Source organism: Aythya marila (genome assembly GCF_965140915.1).
Source record: "Aythya marila genome assembly, chromosome: 2".
Classification (NCBI taxonomy): Eukaryota; Metazoa; Chordata; class Aves; order Anseriformes; family Anatidae; genus Aythya; species Aythya marila.
The window spans coordinates 6,924,015-6,946,319 of NC_139043.1; the positions used below are offsets into that span (position 1 = coordinate 6,924,015).

Consider the following 22,305-nt stretch of genomic DNA (forward strand, 5'->3'; position numbering starts at 1 on the left):
AATGGTTTATCTACTTCCAGTAACTTCAGTCTCGCGGTAGAGGGAGCTCATGGCCTACCTGCTCCAGGCAGAGGCGCTGAAGCTGGTGGGAACGCAGAAACTAGCCAGGATCTTTGCTTAGAGGTAGGTCCGAAAAACTGAGAACCTTTTATGTGGTGCCAGTTCATTCTTACCCAGCATTTACCAATGGGGGAAATGAGGGCTTGCAGCTGTGTTAGGGCACACACAGTGCTGTAAGCAGAGCCACAGCCTGCAACCCGACAGCACCATTCCAGTTACGGATTTGATAGGCTTCAGTAATGGACTTTTCTTTTTTATCTGGCTACCTTAGTCAAGGGCAGCAAAAGGCAGGGGATGATTACACTGTTAAGGAACTGTTTATTTTACACTTGTGCATCAAGACAAATGCTACAAAAATGAGGTAGTTTTGTATCTTGTCCTCATAGGTTGAAGCATTTCTAAAGCCAGTAATACAAAATGCTGAGGAAAGAAACGGCAACTGTTCTATCCCATTTCTATAGGGGAGAGCACTGAAGAACTACTGAATGATAATGAGCAAAAAATATATAAATATACAACAGAATGGGAAAAAAAAAAAGTCCATGGACAAGAAATAACAAGAAATGGGTGGGAAAGCATGAGTTTTTGCTTTCCTTCAGCTAAAAGGTTCACAAACCTACCGGCATGATGGCATTGCCTTATCCAACCCCTAAGGCATGCACTGAAGGCAGCGTTGTGCTGCACAGGGCTCTTTTCTTTGAAGTGGCTTGCATAGCAAAGTGGCAATGACAGCTCGAGAAGTGCACATTTGTCCTTGAGGAATTTAAAATTAGCATCACAACATGCGGTGTCTGCCAGAGAAGCCATTCCTCAGTGATGTAATCCTGCCAGCACTGCCCCCCAGTAACTGTGCGTGCAGTTTTAAGCCGGGCGGGAGGCATTGGCTAAAAGGTGTAGTTAATTTTGAACCTGTGCTTGAAGACGTCGATATCTTTAGCAGCAGGCAGAAGTGGTACTGACTCACTAATTCTGCTCGAGGAGCTCTGCATCTATAAAATCCATTTGTGACCTCCCTGTGCAGCTGCTCGCTGACGGGCTCTCACGTCTGCCCCAAAATGCCTGCAGTTCAGAGTTTTGAACACAAAGAATGTGCCAGGCCATCTGTGCAGCTCTGTCCATCTCTGCTGAAGGCCTGCTACTTAGCATAGATTTCCAAGCACCACACAACTCAACTGAGCTGCGTGCCGAGCCTGCACCCCCAGCAACCAAGGGAAACATTTCCTGCAGGGCCAGCACTGAGCTACAAAGGGGCCCGCCAGAGTTACAGGGGAATGAGTGTACAGTATGCAGATGCCCTCCAAAGCTGGTCTCTTAGCAGGCGTTTAACATAATTAAAACGTTCTTCCCAACTCGCTGCAGAAACCCGCCAGGTAAGAGCTAAGGAAGCTGCTCAGCAGGAGAGGCGAGCAGCGTACGTAGCAGCACTGACAGCCCTGACCCAGCGCTTCAGCTGCTGTGCGTGGCTCCTCATCACACGCAATTTTTCCTTAGTATTGTGCTCTGGTTTGGGGCCAGTCACCCCTTCCCCTGACTACAGACACTAAGCTCGATCCGTCCGGTCACGGGCAGGAGGCAGGACAGCTCCGCAGCGCGCCTGCCTGGCCCCAGCACTGAGGGAAAGGAAAGAAATGTTTTCAAAAGCGTATGTTTATTTTTCCATATTCCAGCCATTCTTTGCTGCTGCGCTTCTGCAGGCGGCCAAATCCCCGCCAAACACGAGTAATAAGCAGGCAGTTATCTGTAAATGCCACATGTTTATTAGTCCATTCTAAAAAGGAATTACAGCATTATTTTTTTTATCTTGCCGTAGTACAGAATAAATAAAGCCATAAAAATAAAAACATGTGGGTAGCTATTTTTGTACTGGGCCTACAAAGAGCTATATCTGCGAATAGAAAAATAGAAGAACCCTTGTTTATTCATGGCTCAGTGGTTATCAGAAAGGAATGAACCTGGAAAAAGACTGGGAGAAGTACCCTCGACTTCAACTGCTTAGCGACCCAATAAATCTTCCTGTTTTGCCTCAAAAACATGCTCAAAACTCCCCATGGATAGAAGGAGGATGCCCAGCTTCCAGCCCCGGCTGTGCTGAGGCCCGTCCCAGACGCACGTAAGGAGTTTCCCATCTGGGAAACTGTGCCTGGGGAAAAACAGGTGGTTGGCAGCGTGTGCACCCCTGGCAACACACACGAGAAGCACACGGGGCCACTGCTGCTTCCTTTCTGAAGCGTGAGAGCTTAAAGAAGGATCCTACGAGGCGGCTGGGAGAAGGACAACTTGCTGTGCCTTAGCCCAAGAGGTCTGAGGTGTAGCTTGGTCTCTCATTTAGCAATTTAATCTCTGTCCTGATGCTCTCAGCTTCCCAGAGAGGTCTCCAGCCTGCTTTAAACTCCTCCCTGCTAGGCCGAATCCTCCTGCCTTCATCCGTCTGGTCAGCAAAAAATTGAGCTGAAGGTCAGCCTTGATCATTGAACTCATAGTCCCACTGCAAGGCACCTTCACTTGCTACATTCAGCTGGACAGAGGGCATGCGAGCAGGCAACAGGAACGGGAGGAAACGCTTCTCATTAGGTACCAGACAGGCAGAAGTGTGAAATGCCTCTGTGCCAGAGAAATTGGAAAAAAAGCAGTTGTAAATCAAGTCCTTAATTACACACCCAGCACAGAGACATCACCTGACCCCCCCCATGCTCAGCTGAGAGTCAGCTGGGGGGGGTGGCCTGACTGGAGTCTTGTCTGCCAGTCCCAGAGAATCAATCCCGGCTTGTAAAAGGCTCGAGCAAAGCAGTTTCCCATCTCTTCTTCCCAAGTTCTGGGTTACATGGACACAGTGGTGCAGAAAACAAAAGGTTCAGCTTTGGTCACGGCTGAGAAGTCCCTTCCGGACAGTCACATGAGTTCAACGGTCTCGTGGTCGCCGTTCTCCTGCTGCACCATGCAGCCCACTTTGTTGTTGAAAAGCCGAGGGAGGCTTCCCTTCTGCGAGCTCCTGCCCTGCGCCGACCGCTCCTTCTTCAAGCGCCGCTTATTCCTCTTGCATATCCCCCGGATGTCCCAGATCCTTAGCGTGCCGTCGTGGGAAGCCGTGTACAGCAACTCGTTGTGGATCTGCAACAACAGGGTCACACAGCATCAAACTGCACGGCTCCGAATGAGCACAACCCAAAATCAGAGCGAACGCAGCTTGAACCGAGCCTTAAGACCCGATAGCTCGTCGCAGGAGCCGGTATAAATTACCACGAAAACGGCTGGAGTGGGATGAGATGTTACCAAGTCAGGCTTCGTTTCTCAGCCACTTCACAGAGCCATCAAATATAAACAGCAAGGGTTATAAATAACTTAAATCTACCAGAAAAGCAACGGGGAGCTAACTTCTTAGTGTCGGTGTAGGCTGGAGCTGGGAATTTCTGTGCTGGTTTCAGCCTGCTGGTTTTGAAGCTGAAGGCAGCACCGAAAATCAGCACCGGTGGGTGGGTCAGGAGTTGTCCTTACCACCTCCCTTCTTCCTCTGCAGTACACAATCTGCACAATTCCCCCTCTGAAATCTTTTGTTCTTGCAAACCCCCAGAAATGTAACCTCAATGCCTGCCTGTAGTTTGTATTTCTCAACACAACATTCTCTCCGTTGGCAGTGTTTCCAGTTACCCCCCTGCCCCCAGAAGAAAGCCATCGGCCTCGTTCATCCTCCCCTTCCCACACCGGTTCAGATTAAGGTCGCCACTTCTCAGTCCTCTCCTTTCCCGGGATGTTTTACCCTTGGGAATTAAATTACAAAAAAGTACAGAGGCAAGCTCTACTCTCGGCAGTGCTGCGAAGTGATTCTCGCAGCTGTTACCCAACTTCACCTGCATCCAGGTGACCCTCTGCTACAAAACCTGCTCAACAGCCAAGCATTTGCAGTTTAAGACCAGCTAGCCACGTGCTAATTCAGAAAAAAAAACATACAAGAGGAACATATTCACAAGTATGTACGCTTGGGATCAGCTCCAACAGGAATTTCATCCCCTCTCGTTTTTCTTTCGACCTTCAGCCTGCCAAAAATGCTGACAGAGTCTCATGCTCTTCATCAAAAACCTCATCCTGTGCTCAGCTTGTACTGAGAGCCTGACGTGGGGAAATGTGGATCACCCAAAGCACCCAGGGATTCAAACTTTCCCTCCAGGACTCCTTGCAGTGTAATTTAAACCACAAAACTGGTCTTAGCACTGCCCGCAAGGATTACTAACGTCCCCACTTTTATACTGAAACGCCCGTAGCCCTTGAGGACAACGTGTGTGCAACTTTTGAAGGGCTTCAATTAACTTCCAGAACATTTTTAACCCAGCAGCAGAGACTCTTCCCTTTGTCTGGTAGGAGGTGGACCAGATGTCAATACAAAGCTGCTCTGTCATCTTCATACCTATAGAAAAATATATGCCGGAGGCAGTATTTTATTATTTTATATAGGGTTTTATAAGGTTTCGCTTATCCTCAATAGAGTTTTTCTAAAATTGCATGGGGAATGTTTGAGTCTGTGACGCTTCATCTTAGCCCAGCACATCACAGGGAGAAGAGCCACAGCAGCTCACGGAACCAACGGGGGATAAATCAGAAGTGAAACCCCAGCAGAGAAGCCCCTTTGGTACCTGGATGCAGTTGATGATGAACTTGTGTCCTCGGAAGATCTTCTGCAGGACGCCGCTCCTGGAATTGAAAGCTCTGGCGCAGGCATCCCCGCTTCCTGTGAACACTGCAAAGCAACCACACGGCGTGGCACGAGGCCAGGCGTGAGCAGCCACGTAACACCAGCTCACACCAGTTCACAAACCTTCTCAAAACCAGTTCACAAAGGACCGGGGCATATCAGCATTTGGCCTGAGCCTCTTCTCAGGTAGAGCAAGTTCTGATCATTTCAATTTCAGCCCCCGCACGCCTGACTTCATTTGTAGTCTTCAAACACTGAACTCCCTCCACACATCCCTTTGTAGCTATTTCCCATTCTGATCAGATGAATTTGGCCCCAGCTTCATCATTTTACGTATTTTCCCCCATTTTCAACCAAAAGCTTACTGTCAAAACGTCTGGCTGTCTCTGTTAAAATATCACGGGTAGATCTGGCCTCGGAGGTGAGCAGCAGGTGCAGGCAGCTTTACGGGAAGCTTTATAAACTCTTCCAGCGTGGTAGATTTCTTCAGCTAAATCCTGCAGCTTAGGGTCTTTGCAAGCAGCAGAGCCTTTAAGCGACTCAAGGCCTGGGCTATAACCTGATTCGGTACAGAACTATTTGAGGATTTGGGCTGTAACTCTTCTCTTCTAGGTGCTAGACATTGTAAATGTGCCGCGAGATTTTTGTTTTTAAACTAAATTAAGCACGAGCAGGGATTTTGACTGAGGATCAGGTTTCCGCAGGGTATCTTAACATGCTCAGAGAACAATTTCTCAGCTTTTCAGGAGCTTCATGTTAGACCCTGGATTTGCTGCAGCCAGGAAGCGTAAGGCAGTATTGAACATTTAGGCTGTGTGCTTAGCATTATGCCCCAAAGGGAGCACATCTGCATGCTTTAAGGGTTACAAACTGTCCTTGTGAACAGTTATTTTCCCTTCACTTACCCCAAATTCCTCGAGTTTATCTAGAGATAAAAATTTCAGATGTGCAAAAAGCAACATACTCACTGCTCCCTGCCTTTCATGGCTCTGCAAAAGCCACTAGAGTGGAAAGACTTTTACAGAACTGAAATGCCTGAAAACAACAGATTGCTGATGTCTTATCTTTTGGGAGTAGCTGGGCAATGGATTTCTAAATAGATGTGAAGAAATTAGCACGTTGGTAAATTAACACATGGTAAATTCAGGGCTAAAGTAAGAGATGAGAACGGGCTACCTACTGCCACCAGCTTTTCAGCTTCCAATTAAACAGCAGGAGGCTGGGTACTTCGGGGTACACCTTCAAGAAACATCTGGATGTGGAAAAATCTGCCTCATTTTCTATGGGCCTGCACAAACTCAGTTGCCAACACAATCCTAAAAAAGCATTTGTCCCATTCTGCAAAGCAGTAACACCAATGTAAAGCACAGAACAAGGTATTTTTTTTTCAGTGAATGGGAATCACTTAATGCCTACTACACACACACACACCGAGTAAGAACCAATTAAGAGTTGTTTTCGCTGTGCAGCTGTCAGTTTGTTTCAGCTATCAGGATTTTGCTTTTGACAAGCATCCTTTACGTCTTTTGAACTGCCACTCCAGATTTAGGGAGCTTCTCTGCAGCTCCGAGTTTTAGAGCCGAGCTGTTGATCTAACCCAGATTCAGCATTTAAATATGGTTATATGTGCACCTCTGTGAAACAAGCAATTAATATATAAAAATAACAATTCATTTTTTATAATTTACTTAAATTTCACAGTATCTTGGGAGGGTGGACAGGTTTTAAACGTTCCCTTGGGAATTTTGTGTCATGAAAAAAAAATAAACTGAATTAAATTTTTAATGACCATGCACATACTGCAGGAGAGAAATAACCAAGCCAATATCATTAAGTTAATGAAGCTGAGAACAAGCTTTAATATTCCCCATGCTATTAATTCCAGAAGCGTACTGAGGAAAGCCACTAGAAACATATTCTGATTATTTTAGGCTTAGTTCTCAGATCTGTCTGGCCTGCCTATATGATAGAGCCATTTAGGAAACACGTGTATATTTTTCCTGCCCTCCTCTGACTACGTTTCCTTATTTACACTGTGAAATCTTTGAGGCACCAAGCCTGTGGGTACTGATCAGATAACAAGCAAAAAAATTCAGATCTTCTAAAAGAAAATTACCACTTCTCAGCCGAGATTCCTTCTGTCTTCTTGGGCAGGTGCACGTGCGACATAACGGAAAACAAAGTTAATTTATCTGGAATTATTTTCTCCACGTTTTTGAAAAGCAGAGAATGCACGCACAGTGCCCATCTGTCCTAGGTGAGCAGCTCGAATTTCAAGCTACATTAACTCTAATATTTGGTATCGAGTGCATATGCCTTTGATCACTTACTTACCCAGTAGCTAATAGCTGTGTTTCAATCACAACTGCAGCTATTAGAGAATTGCATTACTTAACACAACCAATCATAGTATATAAATTCATTTTTAGAGGGAAATTTCCTCCTTCAAGAATTAAAACGCATCTGGATTATTATTCAGTCGCAGCCCCAGCATTTTTCCATGACGTGTATTCCACCCCTCAAGTGGAAGGATTCAATTTGCCCTGTTTGACACCTTTACTATTTCTGCATCTGATTTAAAAATGAGATTTTTAACTAACACTACGCACACTTCTCTCACACTAGCAGGATGTTCTTCACAGGTCTGACTAAATGCAGCAACAACACTGCCTGCATTTTGAGAGACTGCGAGGGAAACGCAGTGATGTGTACGGCAGGGACAGGGCGTGGGGCTGAGGGGGAAGAGAAAGAAAGCCGCAGGGTTGGTGGGGGTGGCCCCAGATGATTAAACTTCTGTCTGAGCCTGACTTTCTTCTTTTGAGCAATAACAATTTTGCAGCATAAGCTCAGACCCCTTTCCCTTCCATTTCAGCCTTTTAGCCACCTGCACAAGTTTAAATCAGCAGCAACTAAAGCACAGGGCAGTTCTGGGAGCTGAAATGAATTATGATTAACTATTTTAATAGAGGCTGGTAGTGCTGTGGGTCCATTAAAAGGAAGGCCAAAAAAAAAAAAAAAAAAAAAAGGCTTACCTGCTAAAAATCTAAATCTACCTACGGGTTTGGTTTCGTGTTGTTTCCAAACACGATTAAGCAATGAGTTCGGTTACTGGATGATGAGTGTGGTCAGGTATTTGGCCATGTCCAACAGCCCATTCATCACCACCATGCCAATAATCTTCCAAAAGAGTTATTAAGGCCCAATAGTAACCATTCTTTTAGTCTCACGTGTTGGTTGCAGAGCTGAAGTACAGAAATCACAAGCAGAAAAGCTCTGCAGTTTCTAGAGCAGCTAAAGACAGGTATTCCTTCACTGGATGACATGGATGGCAGAGAAATACTTGTCTGGGAAGTGAATGAAGGCTCATCAGGTCTGATGTCAGTGGCAGAAGAACAGGCTGATAAAAGCAGAGCCGTAGCCTTGCAACCCAAACCCCGAAGCACACAGATGGCATGCAGAAGGAAAACCAGCCAGGAGAGGGATTTAAAGAGATTTCTTGGTCAGAGCATGCTATGTGGACTCGAGATGTGGTTCTGGTTTAGGACAATCCCTTACACAGCGCTGACAGGGTGGCAGAGGCAGGCACAGGGCAGCACTTTGTGTCCCCAAATACGCAGCAGAAGCAGACTGACAGACATCAGACTGGTGAAGCCAAAGCGTGGCCGTACAAACAGCCCCCAGACAGCTCTGGATCCAAGCCCCTTCCCTTCCTAGCAGAAATAAAGCAGCTGCCCCTTCACATGCTGGAAGAGGGAGGTGGGAAATGATGGGAAGATCGAAGCTTCTCACATGGAGCAGCGCAGCAGAGTTTGATACCGAGCACAAAACATGCTGGAGCTGAAAAAAGTGACGGTTTCACAAGCCTTAGCAGCTACTGTGTCCTCTAGGAACAAGCTTTGATCAAAGACAAACATCCACAAGGAGACAGGGGATTGCTGAACACAGGAAAGGCAACTTACAGATGCCAGCGTGGTATTTCAAAGTGCTAACGCTGTGCTTGTGAGCCTTGTAGGTTTGGATTCGCTCCCCAGTGTCCACCAACCAGCACTTCACCGTCCTGTCCGCGCTGCCTGAGTACAGGTGCCGGTTCACTAGCTGAAGGAAAAAAAAAAAAAAAAAAACATCAGCAAGAGTCTCTCAGGCCTGCTGGTGAGAGAGCTGCGCTGCAGTGACTCATCTGAAGTCACGGCTTCTGACTGAACAGCCTCAAAAAAGGGGAAAAAAAAAAAACACAACAAACCTGCGTGGCGGTCTCTGCAGAGCCTCACTGACAAGAACACTTAATTAAAACACTTCGTTTTAATTAAAACGAAAACCCCAGAACAATCTCGAGTAACAAAAAAATGTAAATTCAAAATACATTTCCACCCAACAGAAACCCGAGAATAACAGGATCGCTCTGCACAAGGTCGTTTGGAAACGCTCACTCTTCCTCGGGTCTTGTACCTTTGTTTCCTGAAGTCTTTTTGGACCATTACCTAGAGATTAGATGAGTAACTATTCTCACACGGGTTTCTAAACATTTTCAACCAGATTCTCTTCTGCTGGGAGTGTAGAGCAAGCCTGCCTGTAAAACCCAAAGAACAGCTCTTCGTGGATGGCCGTCATCCTCCACCCTGTGAGCTCAGCAGTGAATGAGGTTGTTTTCTCCTTTCCACGCAGACACAGCCAAGGGAAGGATTGCAGGAGGGAAATTGAGACAGTGAGGACGTTACCGACCCGTGCAAGGCTGTGAAGCCAGCTGGTACACACCAACAGCTTCGCAGGGAAGCCCTCTGGTGCAAAGAAAAGCCTTGCACTCGGTGTTCAGCTGAGGAAAATGAGCGGAAGGTTTGAACAGCCACAGTTCCACGGAGCTGTGAGCCCAGGCTGAGAGCTGGCCCACCACCTGGAGGCAGGAGGACAACGTGCTCTCACAGCCACCCTTCGAGGTAAGGTTCAGAGACTTGTGGCAATCCGTTTCAAAGGCACAGAGAGCCGGGAGGGGGAATCCCAACTCCCCAGGGACACAGGATTTATGTTAAGGAGGAACAACGCCATGGTTCCCCTCCCCACGCACAGATCAGAAGGCTCAAGGGACTGGCAGACACCTGCAGGAAACCAAGCGCAGAACAAATGACAAAAAACTGGAGCTGGGTCTTGCTCTGAGGTCACTTTTAAGGGGCTGGCTCTTCCACCACCTTGCATTGTTATAAACCCTCCTTCTCTGCTCTTTGCACGCTGTTTCTGCCAGGTTGAAATGTTTTTCGCCCTCTCCCACCTCCATCCCCACTCCCAAAAGGCGTCGTTCCTATCAGAAATCCCATCAGAAATCCCAGCAGGTGGAGCAGCCCGCTGGATGGCACAGACCAAGCCCAACAGCAGAACTGTGGTGCTTGCAAAATGCAGGGCACGAAGGAGCTGCTGGTGGGGAAACCCAGCGAGAGCCATCAGCTCAGGGTGAAGATGTAAATCAGATCCACCAGCAGCAGGACCACGCAGGTATCTACACCTAAATGGATGGAGATACTTACAGCTAAGACAGCTCCTTGCAGTCACTGCAGCCTAGGGCACGACTCCTCTCATCCTGAAGCAGATATCTGAAACAGTTTCTACCTTAAAACGGAGCATGCTGCCTTCTCCACCTGAAGGCAAGACCCAATTTTGTGTCCGGGCATCCAGGTGCGCTCATTTTCAGCAAACACTTGTGGGCTTGCAGCCCCCCGTCACAAACTACCAGGCCTTTTCCCTCCCCTCATCCCAACAGGCTGTGAAATCCCTACCCAATTCCCTATCCCCAGCCCTGTTCTTAGTGAAGAATTTAACTTCTTTATGATTTAAAAGGAAAAACGTAAAATTTCACCCAATAGATTTCCCGAATATACCCCAGCCTGTCAGCTATTGGTTTCCAAACGATCAGGAGAAAGAGTTACATGCTGTAATCTGCAAGTGCCTGGAGAAGCAGTGATATTTTCAGAGCTGTATTTCCCTTGGCTGGCTTCGAAGCCCTTTGTTCCCTTTGGCTAAGAGCCTGACAAAGTTCCGGACGAGGCAAAGCATGGCAAGGCGAGGCAAGGCCACCTGTGGCAGAGCACACAGCACCCGAGGGACTCGCAGCTCGGATACTAACAAGCTGAGTGGGCATTTCAGACCCGAGGAGCTTCAAAAGAATAAAAAAAAAAAAAAAAAAAAAAAAAAAAGCTGATGACAATCAGATGCCCGGTTTTAAAGCCTGAGCCAGACAGAGGGGAAAAAAAAAAAATCACCACGTTGATAGCTGTAATTCTGGCCCGTTCGTTTTTCCTCGTTGCTTTGAGGGACTTTGTTTTGCACCAGATGCAACCCAGACACCAGAAGGAAGGAAATTCGTCTCAGTCCTTAGCCCGAAGTCCTGGAGGTGTGCTGGTCCGTGAAGAAGCTCAGTGACACCGGCCTTTAAGCTGCAAAGATACAGCAGTGGCAGACTACAGGTTGCAAACACTGAAGCATTTCCAGGTTTTACTTAAAACTGCTCAATTTATGCAGCCCTGCTGGTGGTGGCAGCCCCTAGACACGCCACAGCTCCACCAAACAGCAAACCAAGGGCCGGTCTCTCAAGGCAGTCCCAACCCTGTTGCTCCACGGGCTTGGCTGAAGTCAATACTTGCAGCAGCTTAAGACAATTTCCACCTGTGTGAATGCCAACAGCACAGCAGCAGAATTATTTAGCAGGTATTTCACCCCGCAGCTTCCAGGAACGGACTTTGCTCTCCCCATTGTGTCTCCCAAAATTGTGTAAGCCACAATTTAGCCCCCAGCCAGCTGCCAGGAGCTCGAGTTCACGTTGGCCCCATTTCCCACTGCCAGTTCATCGTCTTCGTGGGGGTCGGTGTTCCTACAACCTGTCAGCTGGGTCTTCTGCTCGCAGCTGCTTCCAAGTCAGCAATCACCAGCTTGGAGCAGCCTCAAGTTACAGCTCCGCGAGCCTTCAGCCGAGTTAGACTTTCAGGATCCCATTCAAACCACATTCATTTTAATGAGCTAAAGAACTCCCTGTGGGCAAGGGATTGGGTTTTGTTTTTGTTGTTGTTTTTTTTTTTTTTTAAGCTGAGAATCCATCTAGAGTGAGCTCTCTGGTCTGGCTGCTAAAGAGCGTTTTTCAACTTCTTCAGTGCAATGTAATGGTCCTAGAAGCACGACCCTTTTCTAAAGGTGTTGTACAAGTTCAGATCCCTCTAATTCGTATCTTCACCCTCTGATGAATTATGCAACGAATTACAAAACCTACGTGCACTTCATTCAGTTGATGTGACAAGGAAAACAATTCTGTCCCCGTGCTCACAACAGTTAAGCGCACAAGCAGAGTTCAGGCAATGGCTTTGCTCAAAGCATTCTTTTCTCCTCGCCAGCTCGGAGAGACGACCAAAGGGAATGTTCCCAACAAAGGATCTCTTGCAGGAAAACCAGAAGCAAGCCCTTGCCCACGCGTGTTCATTTAAAACTCCTTTTGCAATTCTCATCCTCCTAAGAACGTTCCCTGTAGCATCCAAGCTAAATACCAAGCTGGATCGTTTTCCTCCTGCCAGCTTCTGGCAGCACAGCTTTTACAAATACTCGGCCTGAACAATCGGCAAACGACAAAGCAATCCCTGAGAACGATTTGCAAAACCGCTTTGGAGGCGTTTGGAACAACATACACAAGGAAATATTTAGGCCAGGGTTACTGCAGACGGCCGCGTTAAGGAAAAGCAAAATCGATTATTAATTACAAATAGCAGGGCTCCGAGTTTTTTAAGTGGAAGAAGCGGAACGAGCTGCGTGATTCCTCTCAGCCCACCCTTGCTTCTTCCCCGTTGCTTCCTATAAAACCTCACCGCTGGCTCTCGGGTGGAGAGGGAGCACGCAGAACAGCTGCTGGCCCTCGCCTGCCAAGCTCTCGACGCGCTGCGGGAGAGCAGGGAGGGAGCTCTGGCTGCCGGTTACCTCGCCTGACTGCCTGAGCTGCCACGGCACCGAGCTCGGACACGATCCTCGCAGCAGGCAGCAAATCTTCTGGGAAAACATCAGTGGAAGCAGGAGGAGAGGCAGGAGGGGAAGCTGGGACCTGCAGCGGAACAATGAGGGGAGCACAGCACGTGCGGGACCGTCAGCCCGGGCAGGACGAGGCACAGGAAGATGGGAACGGCTCGCTCTTCACTCCGTCCTCCAGGTTCTCCAAGGAAAGGGGAAAAAGGAGAGCTAAAAGCTAACCAGGGCTTTCTCTCCTAGTTTAGGATCCTCAGGCTCCTCCAATCGATGCACCTAAAGGATCTCAGAGCAACCGAGGAACATTCAAAATCCAAACGTGTCCACGGCATCACCTCTCTGCTCTTCATGCTGCAGGAAGCAAGGTGGAAAACACAAGTGTGCTTTGTGCTATCTGCCCAGAAAGGCTCCATCCACGCTACAGAAAGGCTCCTGGTATTTACTGGAAAGCAACGGGAACAGCCCAGGCCTCATTTCAGCAGTTCAGAGCATCCCGGGGCACTCCGGGTAATGACAGCGCATTTTAAAGTTGGGGAAAAAACACGGTCTCGATATCCAAACTTTCCCTGTCCTCTGGCCAAAGTCATTTTCGCAAACTTTTTGAAAGGTCAGCCTGCCTTTGGAGCCTTTTTTTGCATAAATAAAATGAAAACAAGGACTTTTTTTTTGCCCCATCAGCCTCCTCACACAAGCATTTACCAGCCGGTGAGGAGGTAACAACCGCCTGTAATTGCTGGGACCAGCTCTGCTCCTCCAGGACAGGGGAGTAAAAATCTGGGGTAATTAGCAGCTCACTCTTCTATCCCCCGAAGAAAGCAATTACTGCCAACAATTAAAACTGCTGGCTACCGGGAGGGACTCGCAACTACCTCCCAGCCCTCCCTGGCCCACTGTTAGAAAAATGCTCCGCTAACTCCCTGACACAGATTGCAACACCGACAGAAAGAAGCCCCGGGCAAAGAAGGCTCCAAAAGCTTCGGGAGAACAAAAAGTCGTTAGGACAAAGAGCAGAGCAAACAAACAACAAGAAAAAAAAATAATAATAAAAAACAAAACACCTCTGTTCAGGAAGTTTCCCTTCTGTTGTGCCACCTTTGTATGGATTCTGGTGACTGACCTTTTTATAAAAGGCTGAAAAATCCCACGTGGGCTGCACGGAGAGGCAGCCAAGTGGAACAGAAGGGCTCGAGTTGAACCCAGTGCAAAAGAGGAAGGATCGACGGGCTGAAGCTGTTCAGCAGCGACTCTTCAAGCTGGGGTAGGGTTTAGAGGCCTTAAAACTGCAGGGTCTCTGTGGGGCAGCGTGTACCCAGCCTCAGACACCAACCAGCGATGGGCTCCGGGAAGAGGATTTGGCCAGGAGCGCTGCCAGCACAGCCTTGGCAGCAGCAGGCCTCCTCTACCCCGAATTGTTCAGGTTTTCCAAGGAGATGTGTTGGGTTCGCCTTTCTTCTCCCCCCCCCACAAGAAGCTGTGTTTGTTTAAAGCCATTGTTTAACTCCGTGCTCACGAGCGGAGGAGCACTGCTCATTCTGGAGCATTCAACAAACTTAATTGAATTTCCCAGGCTTCTGGGAGAGGGTCAAGCCAGTTTTGTCTAACGATTTTAGCGAGAGCCCAATTAAATTAAAGCAAGCTCTGTCCTTGCCAATCTGTGCCTCGGAGAAGGGCAGCAATTAAGCAGCAAAACATAGCGTGACACTAGGAACGGCAGCAGCTTTACTTGAGCATCCTCAAAGACATGACCACGCTATCTCAGGACCAAGCTGTAACACCCAAGCAAGACAAAGATTACTCCAGGGCATCACAATTTAGCTCTTTTCTCCTTTCTAAGACTGCAGGAAAACAGAATTCCTTCAGTAAAAACCCCATTCCTTGGGTTTTCAGTCCATTAGTGTCGGCTGTGACCATCTTCTTCAGAAACAAAGGCAACTTTTATTGCACAGCTATTAAAAACAGATACTGCAGCCTCCCTAAAGGAAAAGCTGGTAGGGCCATAAACAAGCAGAGCAGTGAGAAAACTATTGTCTGATGGAAGTTAATATGACACATCTATTCAAACACATTTTTTCCTGACCTGAAATTTAAGTTACAAACCTCCTTTAAACACCCCATTCATATTTTCTGGTGAATAACGGACTTTGCAGGACAAATACTTGTTCCGTGGTTCCCCTTTTCCTTCTTCATCTCCTTAACCCCTTTCCCTCCCCTCCAACATTAGCAAACTTGGCAACATCCACCAGCCAAACACTGCAAACAGAAAAATAAGGTACAGTTTTTCAATTCACACTAATTTTTCCCCCTCTTTCCCTCACTATTTCCAATTTTTCTCCCCCAAGCTCTACTCTCTTCCACTTTCCTTGCCCATTCTGCTGTTTGGCCATCTCTTTCTCAGAATATGTTTGCGTGGTTTTAACAGCAGGATTTCTTTCAGCTTTACGCTCTCCTAGTATCTCTTGCCCATAATTTTGGGTTGTTTTTTGGTGTCTTGTCCTTTTTTTTCTTTGGAAGGTATCTGCTTTACTCTGATTTTTACCCTCCCCTTTTTAAGTTATCCATCCCTGTGTCTGGGGATGGGACTCAGGTTAAATTTCTTCAGAGTTTGGTGAACACAGACCCTACATAACCCTCCTCAGAACAGTGCTCCCTGCTAACCCCACATAAATTTCAAGACCTAGGAAGCTCGGAATAAATACTGAGGTAGAAGTTAAACCAAGACAGCCACTAGAAGCCAAGAGGACACCGTAACACGTTTCAGAGAAAGAAGAGTTGTTCCAAGATCACAGAGCACAATTATTTTGTTATTTCATGAATGTTTCACGCTCACCATTTAAAACCTGTCTCAGAAGAGCTTCCATTCTGTGAATGGAAGAGAAAATTGAGGCCCACACACTCAGGATATGGACACCCACTTCGAATGGCTCTTGAGAAGGCCTCCGTTCTTACCTCTAGACAAATTATTGATCCTTGGTGCTCTTTGAACACTTTCAACTGCTCACCAGTGACAATATTCCACGTTCGAATGGTGTAATCCGTGCTGCCAGAGAACAGCTCCCTGTTTGGTGCGTCAAGTATAAGGCATAAAACAGCCCCAGTGTGTCCCAGCAGAGTCTGGTAACAGCGCCCGCTGGACACCCACCAGACCTTAACAGTGCAGTCCGTGCTACCTGTCACCAGGAGGTCTCTGCTCACTTTCTCCTCCTCTTCCTCCTCCTCCTCCTCCTCTTCGAGGACATCCTTGGAGGAGTAGTGAGCTAGAGTCAGGACACAGTTCCGATGGCCCCGGAATTCCTGGATTTGGTTCTCCTTGTCCACACTCCAGCAGCGGGCCGTCCTGTCATAGGAGCCACTAAAGAGATAGTCTTTGGCAACGAGGATCCTGTCAAAAATAACATTTATATCTATTAACACTACCACTCTTTTGACGTAATCTGTTTTTTTTGTCACTATTTTCCTTCCAAGCACACTGAAGTTAGCAACAGTAGCATGAACACAACACCTATAACTCTGATTCAGCCTGTTTCAAACACATTATTTATGAACAGACATCTTTCTACACTTTCTACTCCTTTCCAGCAGCACTACTACTTTTTTTTTTTTTTTTTAAGTTATACATGCTAATTAACAGCTGTTAATTTGTTAGGGGCAGTGTGGGGGCGGGTAGTGTCGTGGTTCTTCTGCGTGTTTTTCTAGTTGGCGGTGGATTTTTGTTTTTACAAAAAGCTCATTTTTCTTGATAAGTGTGTATTAGTATTTCTTTGCAGATAATTACTTATAAACTGACCTACGAAAATCGCTTGGAATTAAACTACAAAATACATTCCAAGAACCTGGACTGTAACTAATGATGTAGAAATACAAACATATTTCTATCAACAGATAGAGAGTGCAGAAAAAAAATACTGTACAGCTAATTTCTCATAGTGCAGGATCTTAAAAAGGGTAGAGCAAGAGCACCCCAATTCTAACAGGACTAAAGAGCAAACTAGAGATTGCAGCTCAAGAATTCAGCTCACTGGGCCTCCGCAATAACGAGCTGAAGCTGCACAAACACGTAACAGATAACAGAACAATCTCTGCGGTTCACATTTCCCAACTGGAGATAGGTTATAATGTTCCCTATCTCCTTTGTCAGCTGAGTTTGGTCCTCTGGAACCTTTCAAACTGGCAACAAAGACTTATGAATAGGGAACACATTTCCCCATTTGCTGATTCAAGCAAAATCAGGCCAGTGCCAAAACACAGACGGAGCCAGCCCTCCTATTTACAGGATCCAGCTACACATCGTATGTGTTTTGTGTTCGGTAAAGAACAAAAAAAACACACATAAAAAGAAATCAATCTTTTACTGCTCTGTTTGTGATGAATTAAAACCATCCCAGCGATTAAGAGGACTTTACAATGGGCCGATCAGTCATGCACAATCAGCTTCATACTAAACTTCATGTGCACGAGCAGGAATAGTAACTGCAGAAACAGCCCCGACTTTATGCCTCTCAGTGACTCAAAGGCTTGACGTGATGTTTTTACATCTCTTTATCAGAAGCATCTGTTATCAATTGAATAATTTCTTGTGGAATTTCATTCCTAGCACTGGATTCAATTCCCCTGCTGTGTGCCTTTCATTTCTCTCCTATCTGCTGTCTGTGGATGTGTCAGCACTGTTGCTAGGAAAACGAATCATTACAGCACGGAACACGTGTAGCTTGCACTCAAAGGTTTACACAACCTATTTTATTAGCGCGGTAATGGAAAGTTGCAGTAAAACGACAACACACGTGGTAACAGGAGCACAATGGAAGAACTGCGTGGAACCAACCTGTTAACAATTGAGGTGTGTCCTCGGTAAATGGCCAGGCACTGGCCCGTCACCACGTCCCACTTCCGAATGGTGTGGTCGGCGCTGCACGTGAAGGCGGCCTCGTTCTCTAAGTGGCAGAAGGTGATGTAGCTTTCATGCCCTAGGAACAGGAACAGAGAGGTACAGACATTCAACCACAGTGCACGCAGGCAGGGCAGACTAGGTGTGCTCTTCAGCTTAACTCAAAGTCCAACAAACAAACAGACTGAAGCCCTAGTTTTAAATGCAAAACCATGTTCTTCACATTTAAGGATTTGTGTAAAACACAACGTGTTTAATTAACAGTAGGAAACTCTGCTTCATTGATATAAGGATCAAGTGAAAGGGTAAAACAGCACAGTTCCACGCATCAGGCAGCTCGTATCATTTTATAAAAGCATAATGGGCTAAATTAGGATCAGTATAATAAAATTTAGCCTACTGGAGTTTAAAACTCATTTTAAAAAGGGGGGTGGGGGCTGCTTGTTTGTTTTAAATAAAAAATGGTTTGGCTTTCTTCTTCTGGTCAGGAAAAAAAAAGGCTGCATTTCAACTCAGCCCATTATCAGGACACAAACAACAGTCCTAAACTAAATCATGAAACTATGAAAAAAGGAAGAGACGTGAGCCTTAGCAGCAAGTTTAGTTTCACTGTCCAAGCAGAATGAAACACAAACAAAAAAACGTAACTAACTAAAAGTCAACCAGTAGTTTCCCCACTAGGACTAATAACCTGAGTGAAAACACGGTGTTCAAAACATCAGTGCACTTTTAGGAAATGACACAGAAAGAAAGAATACGAGCAGAATTGTTTACACAGTAATCAGAGTATGTTGGGAATTTACTGTTACAATAGACAAAACCGCTACGCTACAATTTCATGCTGAAAAATATGGTAGTGGTAGCGAAGAGGAATCTACATTGCAACCCGAGGCTTCTGTTGCTGCTTTGCAAGATGTGATGTTGTTTTATGAAACATAACTGCATTTAAAACCACCTTAGGATTTGGGGCCCGGCTTTGTCCAAGATTTCTTCTGTGAAATATTGTCACCGATCTAGGTAACTGATAAGATTGTTACCCAGATTTTAGCTCTTACACTTTTTTGTATTTATATATTCAGACTAAGTTTTCAGACCAGAACTGTTTCTTCTGAAGTGTCACAAGAGAGCCCCAGACTTTGGCTGAAGCCAGGAGGCCTTACTGGGATTTAGAAAAGAGAAAAATATAAAAAGAACAAGTGTGATTAAAGGGAGAGAAGTGGACAAAGACACTAGAAAAACAGAATCATGTTGTACAAACAAGTTACTAAACAACTGAGGGAAAGCAGACTGTCCAGTAAAACACTTGGGTTCGCTGACTGCAAAAATGTGATTTTGTTAAAATTCCTCTACTTCAAGAGCCTTTTAGTAATCAGCAAATCAGAATCCACATTACAAAACACACAGGCTTGTTTTCTCTTAAGCAAATTCGCCAGATGTCAAAAATTAAACAGGCCTGTAAGTAGGACTGTAAGTAAACTATACCCATCCTCATATTACTTGAAAACGTTTTGCAAAGCAGCTTAAACGGGGCAGGTTTCAACCACTGGCATTTTTCTTGCAGCAGCTTCTTCTAATCCTGCTCTTAGAAGATCAAAACAGCATTTTCGTTACTGAAATAAAGTCTGTCAGTCAGATTTTAACCATCGATACTACTTGAGCCACACAAAGGATGGCAAAACCCCCTCTGGCAGACAGGGTCTGGTGATGGTCTGGTCAAAAACAGCCACCACAGAAGTCGGTCGGTTATGCTGTGGTGGAAGCTTGAAGCTGTGCTCCAGATACAGGTTGATTAGTAATTATAGCTCTTATAACATGAATTTACACTAGAATTGTGTGAGTGCATGGATATAAAATACATACAATTATCTGATTCAATTGACAGCTCACAAACAATCTATCCAACCTTCTTTAAGTTTACCCCCAAAGCTATCAGTTCGCAGCCAGATCCTGAATATAGAATATCCAGTATCCTTATCTTTCTAGTCCAAAGTTAATTAGTGCTTTAAATGGATTTCTGACCCTAAAGAGCAAATGCAGGGAGTTTTCCAGGAGACAGAACTATGGCAGGATGTGGGGGAAAAGACAATACTCTATCATTAAAAACAAGCAGACAAACTAACAAAAAAAAATCCAAACAATGTTTATTTTTGGAAGAAAAAAGGATCAGAAATTCCAAATGTTAAGAGCTTCCTTCTTTTTTTTTTTTTTTTTTTTCTCCCTGTTTTAAGAGAAAAAGAACACGAGTGAGTGAGAATACAAACATAATCTTTGGTCCACAGAGTGACCCCTCATGAATGGGTTCTGCAGAGCTTTTCCTCTCCTTTTAATTATTCAAATGTTAGTTTAAGGATAATAAATTTTGTTCATAATGCAAAAACAATTTAGAATGAAAAAGCCCAGCAGCTAACATTTCTGTGTCAAATGTAAAGTTCTGTGGGGAAAAAAAATAACTTATTTATTACAGTTTCTTTCCAGAAACTTCAGTTTCTGGGTCAAAAGCTTCTAAATAAAGATCATCTGAAAAGTGAGATGATTAAAAGGACCAAAAGAAATACAGAGACAATAATAAGAAGTCAAGATTTCATCAGGCTGTAAAACAGAAGGCTTCTGGAAGGAGACAGAAGTTAAACTGCTGTGTTCCACACCCTGAGATAAAAGGATCCATGCCTTCAGTAGTGCTGGTAACCTGGTTTGGGTTGAAAGAGCTTCTGCTTAACATTACAGCAACCAACCCTCAGAAAAGCCCAGAAGAAAACAAGCATGATTTTGGCCGCGCAGCAGGCAGCAGGAACTGAAAGAGCCCAGAACATGCTGTGTGGCCTGTCCCAGGCTCCCAGCCTCGAAAAGCAGGCAAAAAGCAACCACCCTACCTTGGAAGTGGCCGTGGCACTGGCTGTCGGCCGTGCTCCAGAGCCTCGCGGTGCCATCCTCGCTCCCTGTCAGCAGGCGCTGCCCGTCGGGGCTGAGGCTCAGCCAGTTGATGCCTCCTTGGTGATCGGCACAGACCTTGACGGCGGAGCCGCTGTTCCCCATCCCGGCGAAGGCAGCAGAGGCTTGGGGGTCAACTCATGGGCGCTGGGCACCCCCTTGGCACCGCCGTGGGTCTCCAGCCGTCTCCCACCGACCCACTTCAGCCATTACCTTGACTCCGAAAAACTCAGCCGGGGGGTCCTGACTCCTGTACAGGGACACAGAGTAGTGAGATAAGGACATGCCGAATCCCATAACCTCCCCAAATCCCATAACCTCCCCCGTGGACGCATCGCTGCCTCAAGCAGGATGCCGTCAGGCTCTCGAGCACCCCTCTCTCCACAGAAAGCCCCACTGTGGAAGATGGGTTTCCAACCACTCCTGCACCTTCTCCACAGGCATCCAACCCCTTGGGAGAGGACCAAACCCTCCCAGCCCCACAACGTGGGCACCTGGAGCCCTGTGCTGAGGCAGCGGGGCGCGCTTCGTCTTTTTAAACCACCTCAAGGCTGAAGAGGAGACGCCTCAGAGCAGGGTGGACCCAACCCTATGGGGGGACCCCAACCCTATGGGGGGACCCCAACCCCATGGGGCCCCCAGAGCCCAAAGGCACTGCCTGTCCCCGTCCCCCTCGTTCCCCCCTCAGCTCCACGGCCACCACGGGCTCACCTCAGGGACCCTCCTCGCCATCTCTCCCACACGACCCCCAGCATCTCCGTCCCGGGCTCGGCTCTTTGCGAGGGGAACGGAGCTAGGGCGGGGCTCAGCTTCTCTCTCAGAAGGATGAACCCCCTCCCCCGGCTCCGTATGGTTTTTCTGGGGAGGTCAGAGGGGCAAAAACAACCGAGGTGCTGCCCGAGGGGGAAGAGGGAAGGGCTCCCCCCGCCGCCGCCGTGCCCCCCTCAGGCCACCCCGGGGTGGGTCCCCGGCGCCGGCTCTCCCTCCATGTTAGAGCCGCTTCCCCCCCGGGCGGGAACCGCGGCCTCTCCCCGGCCCTCTGCTGCTTCCTCGGAGCTCCCTCTTTGTGCTCCCGGCACGGCAGCCCCCTTTTTTCAAGAAAAAGAGGCACCCCCAACAAAAAAAGAGGCGCCCCAAAGCTCCCCCCCCACCTCCACGGGGCTGTAGCTGCCCCTTACCTCTCCTTCCAGTCACCCGGCGCTGAGGCGGCGGGGGGGAAGAGTCGCCGGGGCGGGAGGGTCGTTCCCAGCTGGGACCCTGCAATGACCGCCCTAAAAGCGCTCGGATCCCACACCCCCTTCGCCCTCACACACCCGCCGAGTCCCCGGGCTCGTCCTCGGGGGGAGGCAGCGCTTCCTGCGGCACGTTTCGCCCCCTCAGGCTGCCTCCCGGCTCCGCGGCGCGGCTGCGCCATTCCCCCCCGCCTCAGGGCGACCCCCGGGGGGCAGCGGCCCCGCCGCCGGTTCCCCGGAGGGCAGCCGCGCTTCTTTTCCTCCTTCCCCTTCCCAAAGGCTCCAGTTTTGGCTCCCTCAGCCCCTCCGCCTGTCCCCCTCCCCGTGCTGCCGAGCCGGGGGCTGGCTTTGAGGGAAGCCATCGCCTTTTGTTCCTCCTCTCGCCCCCCCCCCCCTCCTCGCCTTCCCCGAGGACCGGCTGAGGTTGGGCTTCTCCTCACGGGAGCCCCAAATATCCACGTCTTCCTCGGAGCTTTTGGGGCTGTTTCTCGTTTAATGGGATCCCTCATCCTCTCTGCCCCATGGGTTAACTAGGC

The 22,305-nt window shown here is 47.5% G+C and overlaps 1 protein-coding gene across 1 annotated transcript; it reads right to left on the reverse strand.

Moving 5' to 3' along the window:
* Positions 1 to 359: 359 nt before the first annotated feature.
* Positions 360 to 22,096, reverse strand: WDR86 (WD repeat domain 86). Its single transcript, XM_082752738.1, has 7 exons — positions 21,716 to 22,096; positions 20,480 to 20,787; positions 17,547 to 17,688; positions 15,674 to 16,106; positions 8,704 to 8,839; positions 4,686 to 4,789; positions 360 to 3,168 (listed from the first exon to the last, which is right to left on the reverse strand). Exons 2-7 carry the CDS (start codon positions 20,640 to 20,642, stop codon positions 2,950 to 2,952), a joined length of 1,197 nt encoding a protein of 398 aa, XP_082608864.1. The 5' UTR covers positions 20,643 to 20,787; positions 21,716 to 22,096; the 3' UTR covers positions 360 to 2,949.
* Between the last annotated feature and the right edge of the window lie 209 nt (positions 22,097 to 22,305).

Bases quoted from the DNA above. Each gene is read 5' to 3' on its own strand.
- WDR86 (XM_082752738.1), bottom strand. From the start codon at position 20,642: ATGGGGAACAGCGGCTCCGCCGTCAAGGTCTGTGCCGATCACCAAGGA. The intron at 8,840-15,673 runs GTAAGAACGGAG...TTTTTCCTTCAG, and splicing joins GATCAATAATTTGTCTAGAG to CTAGTGAACCGGCACCTGTA. The intron at 3,169-4,685 runs GTACCAAAGGGG...CTGTTGTTGCAG, and splicing joins TCATCATCAACTGCATCCAG to ATCCACAACGAGTTGCTGTA.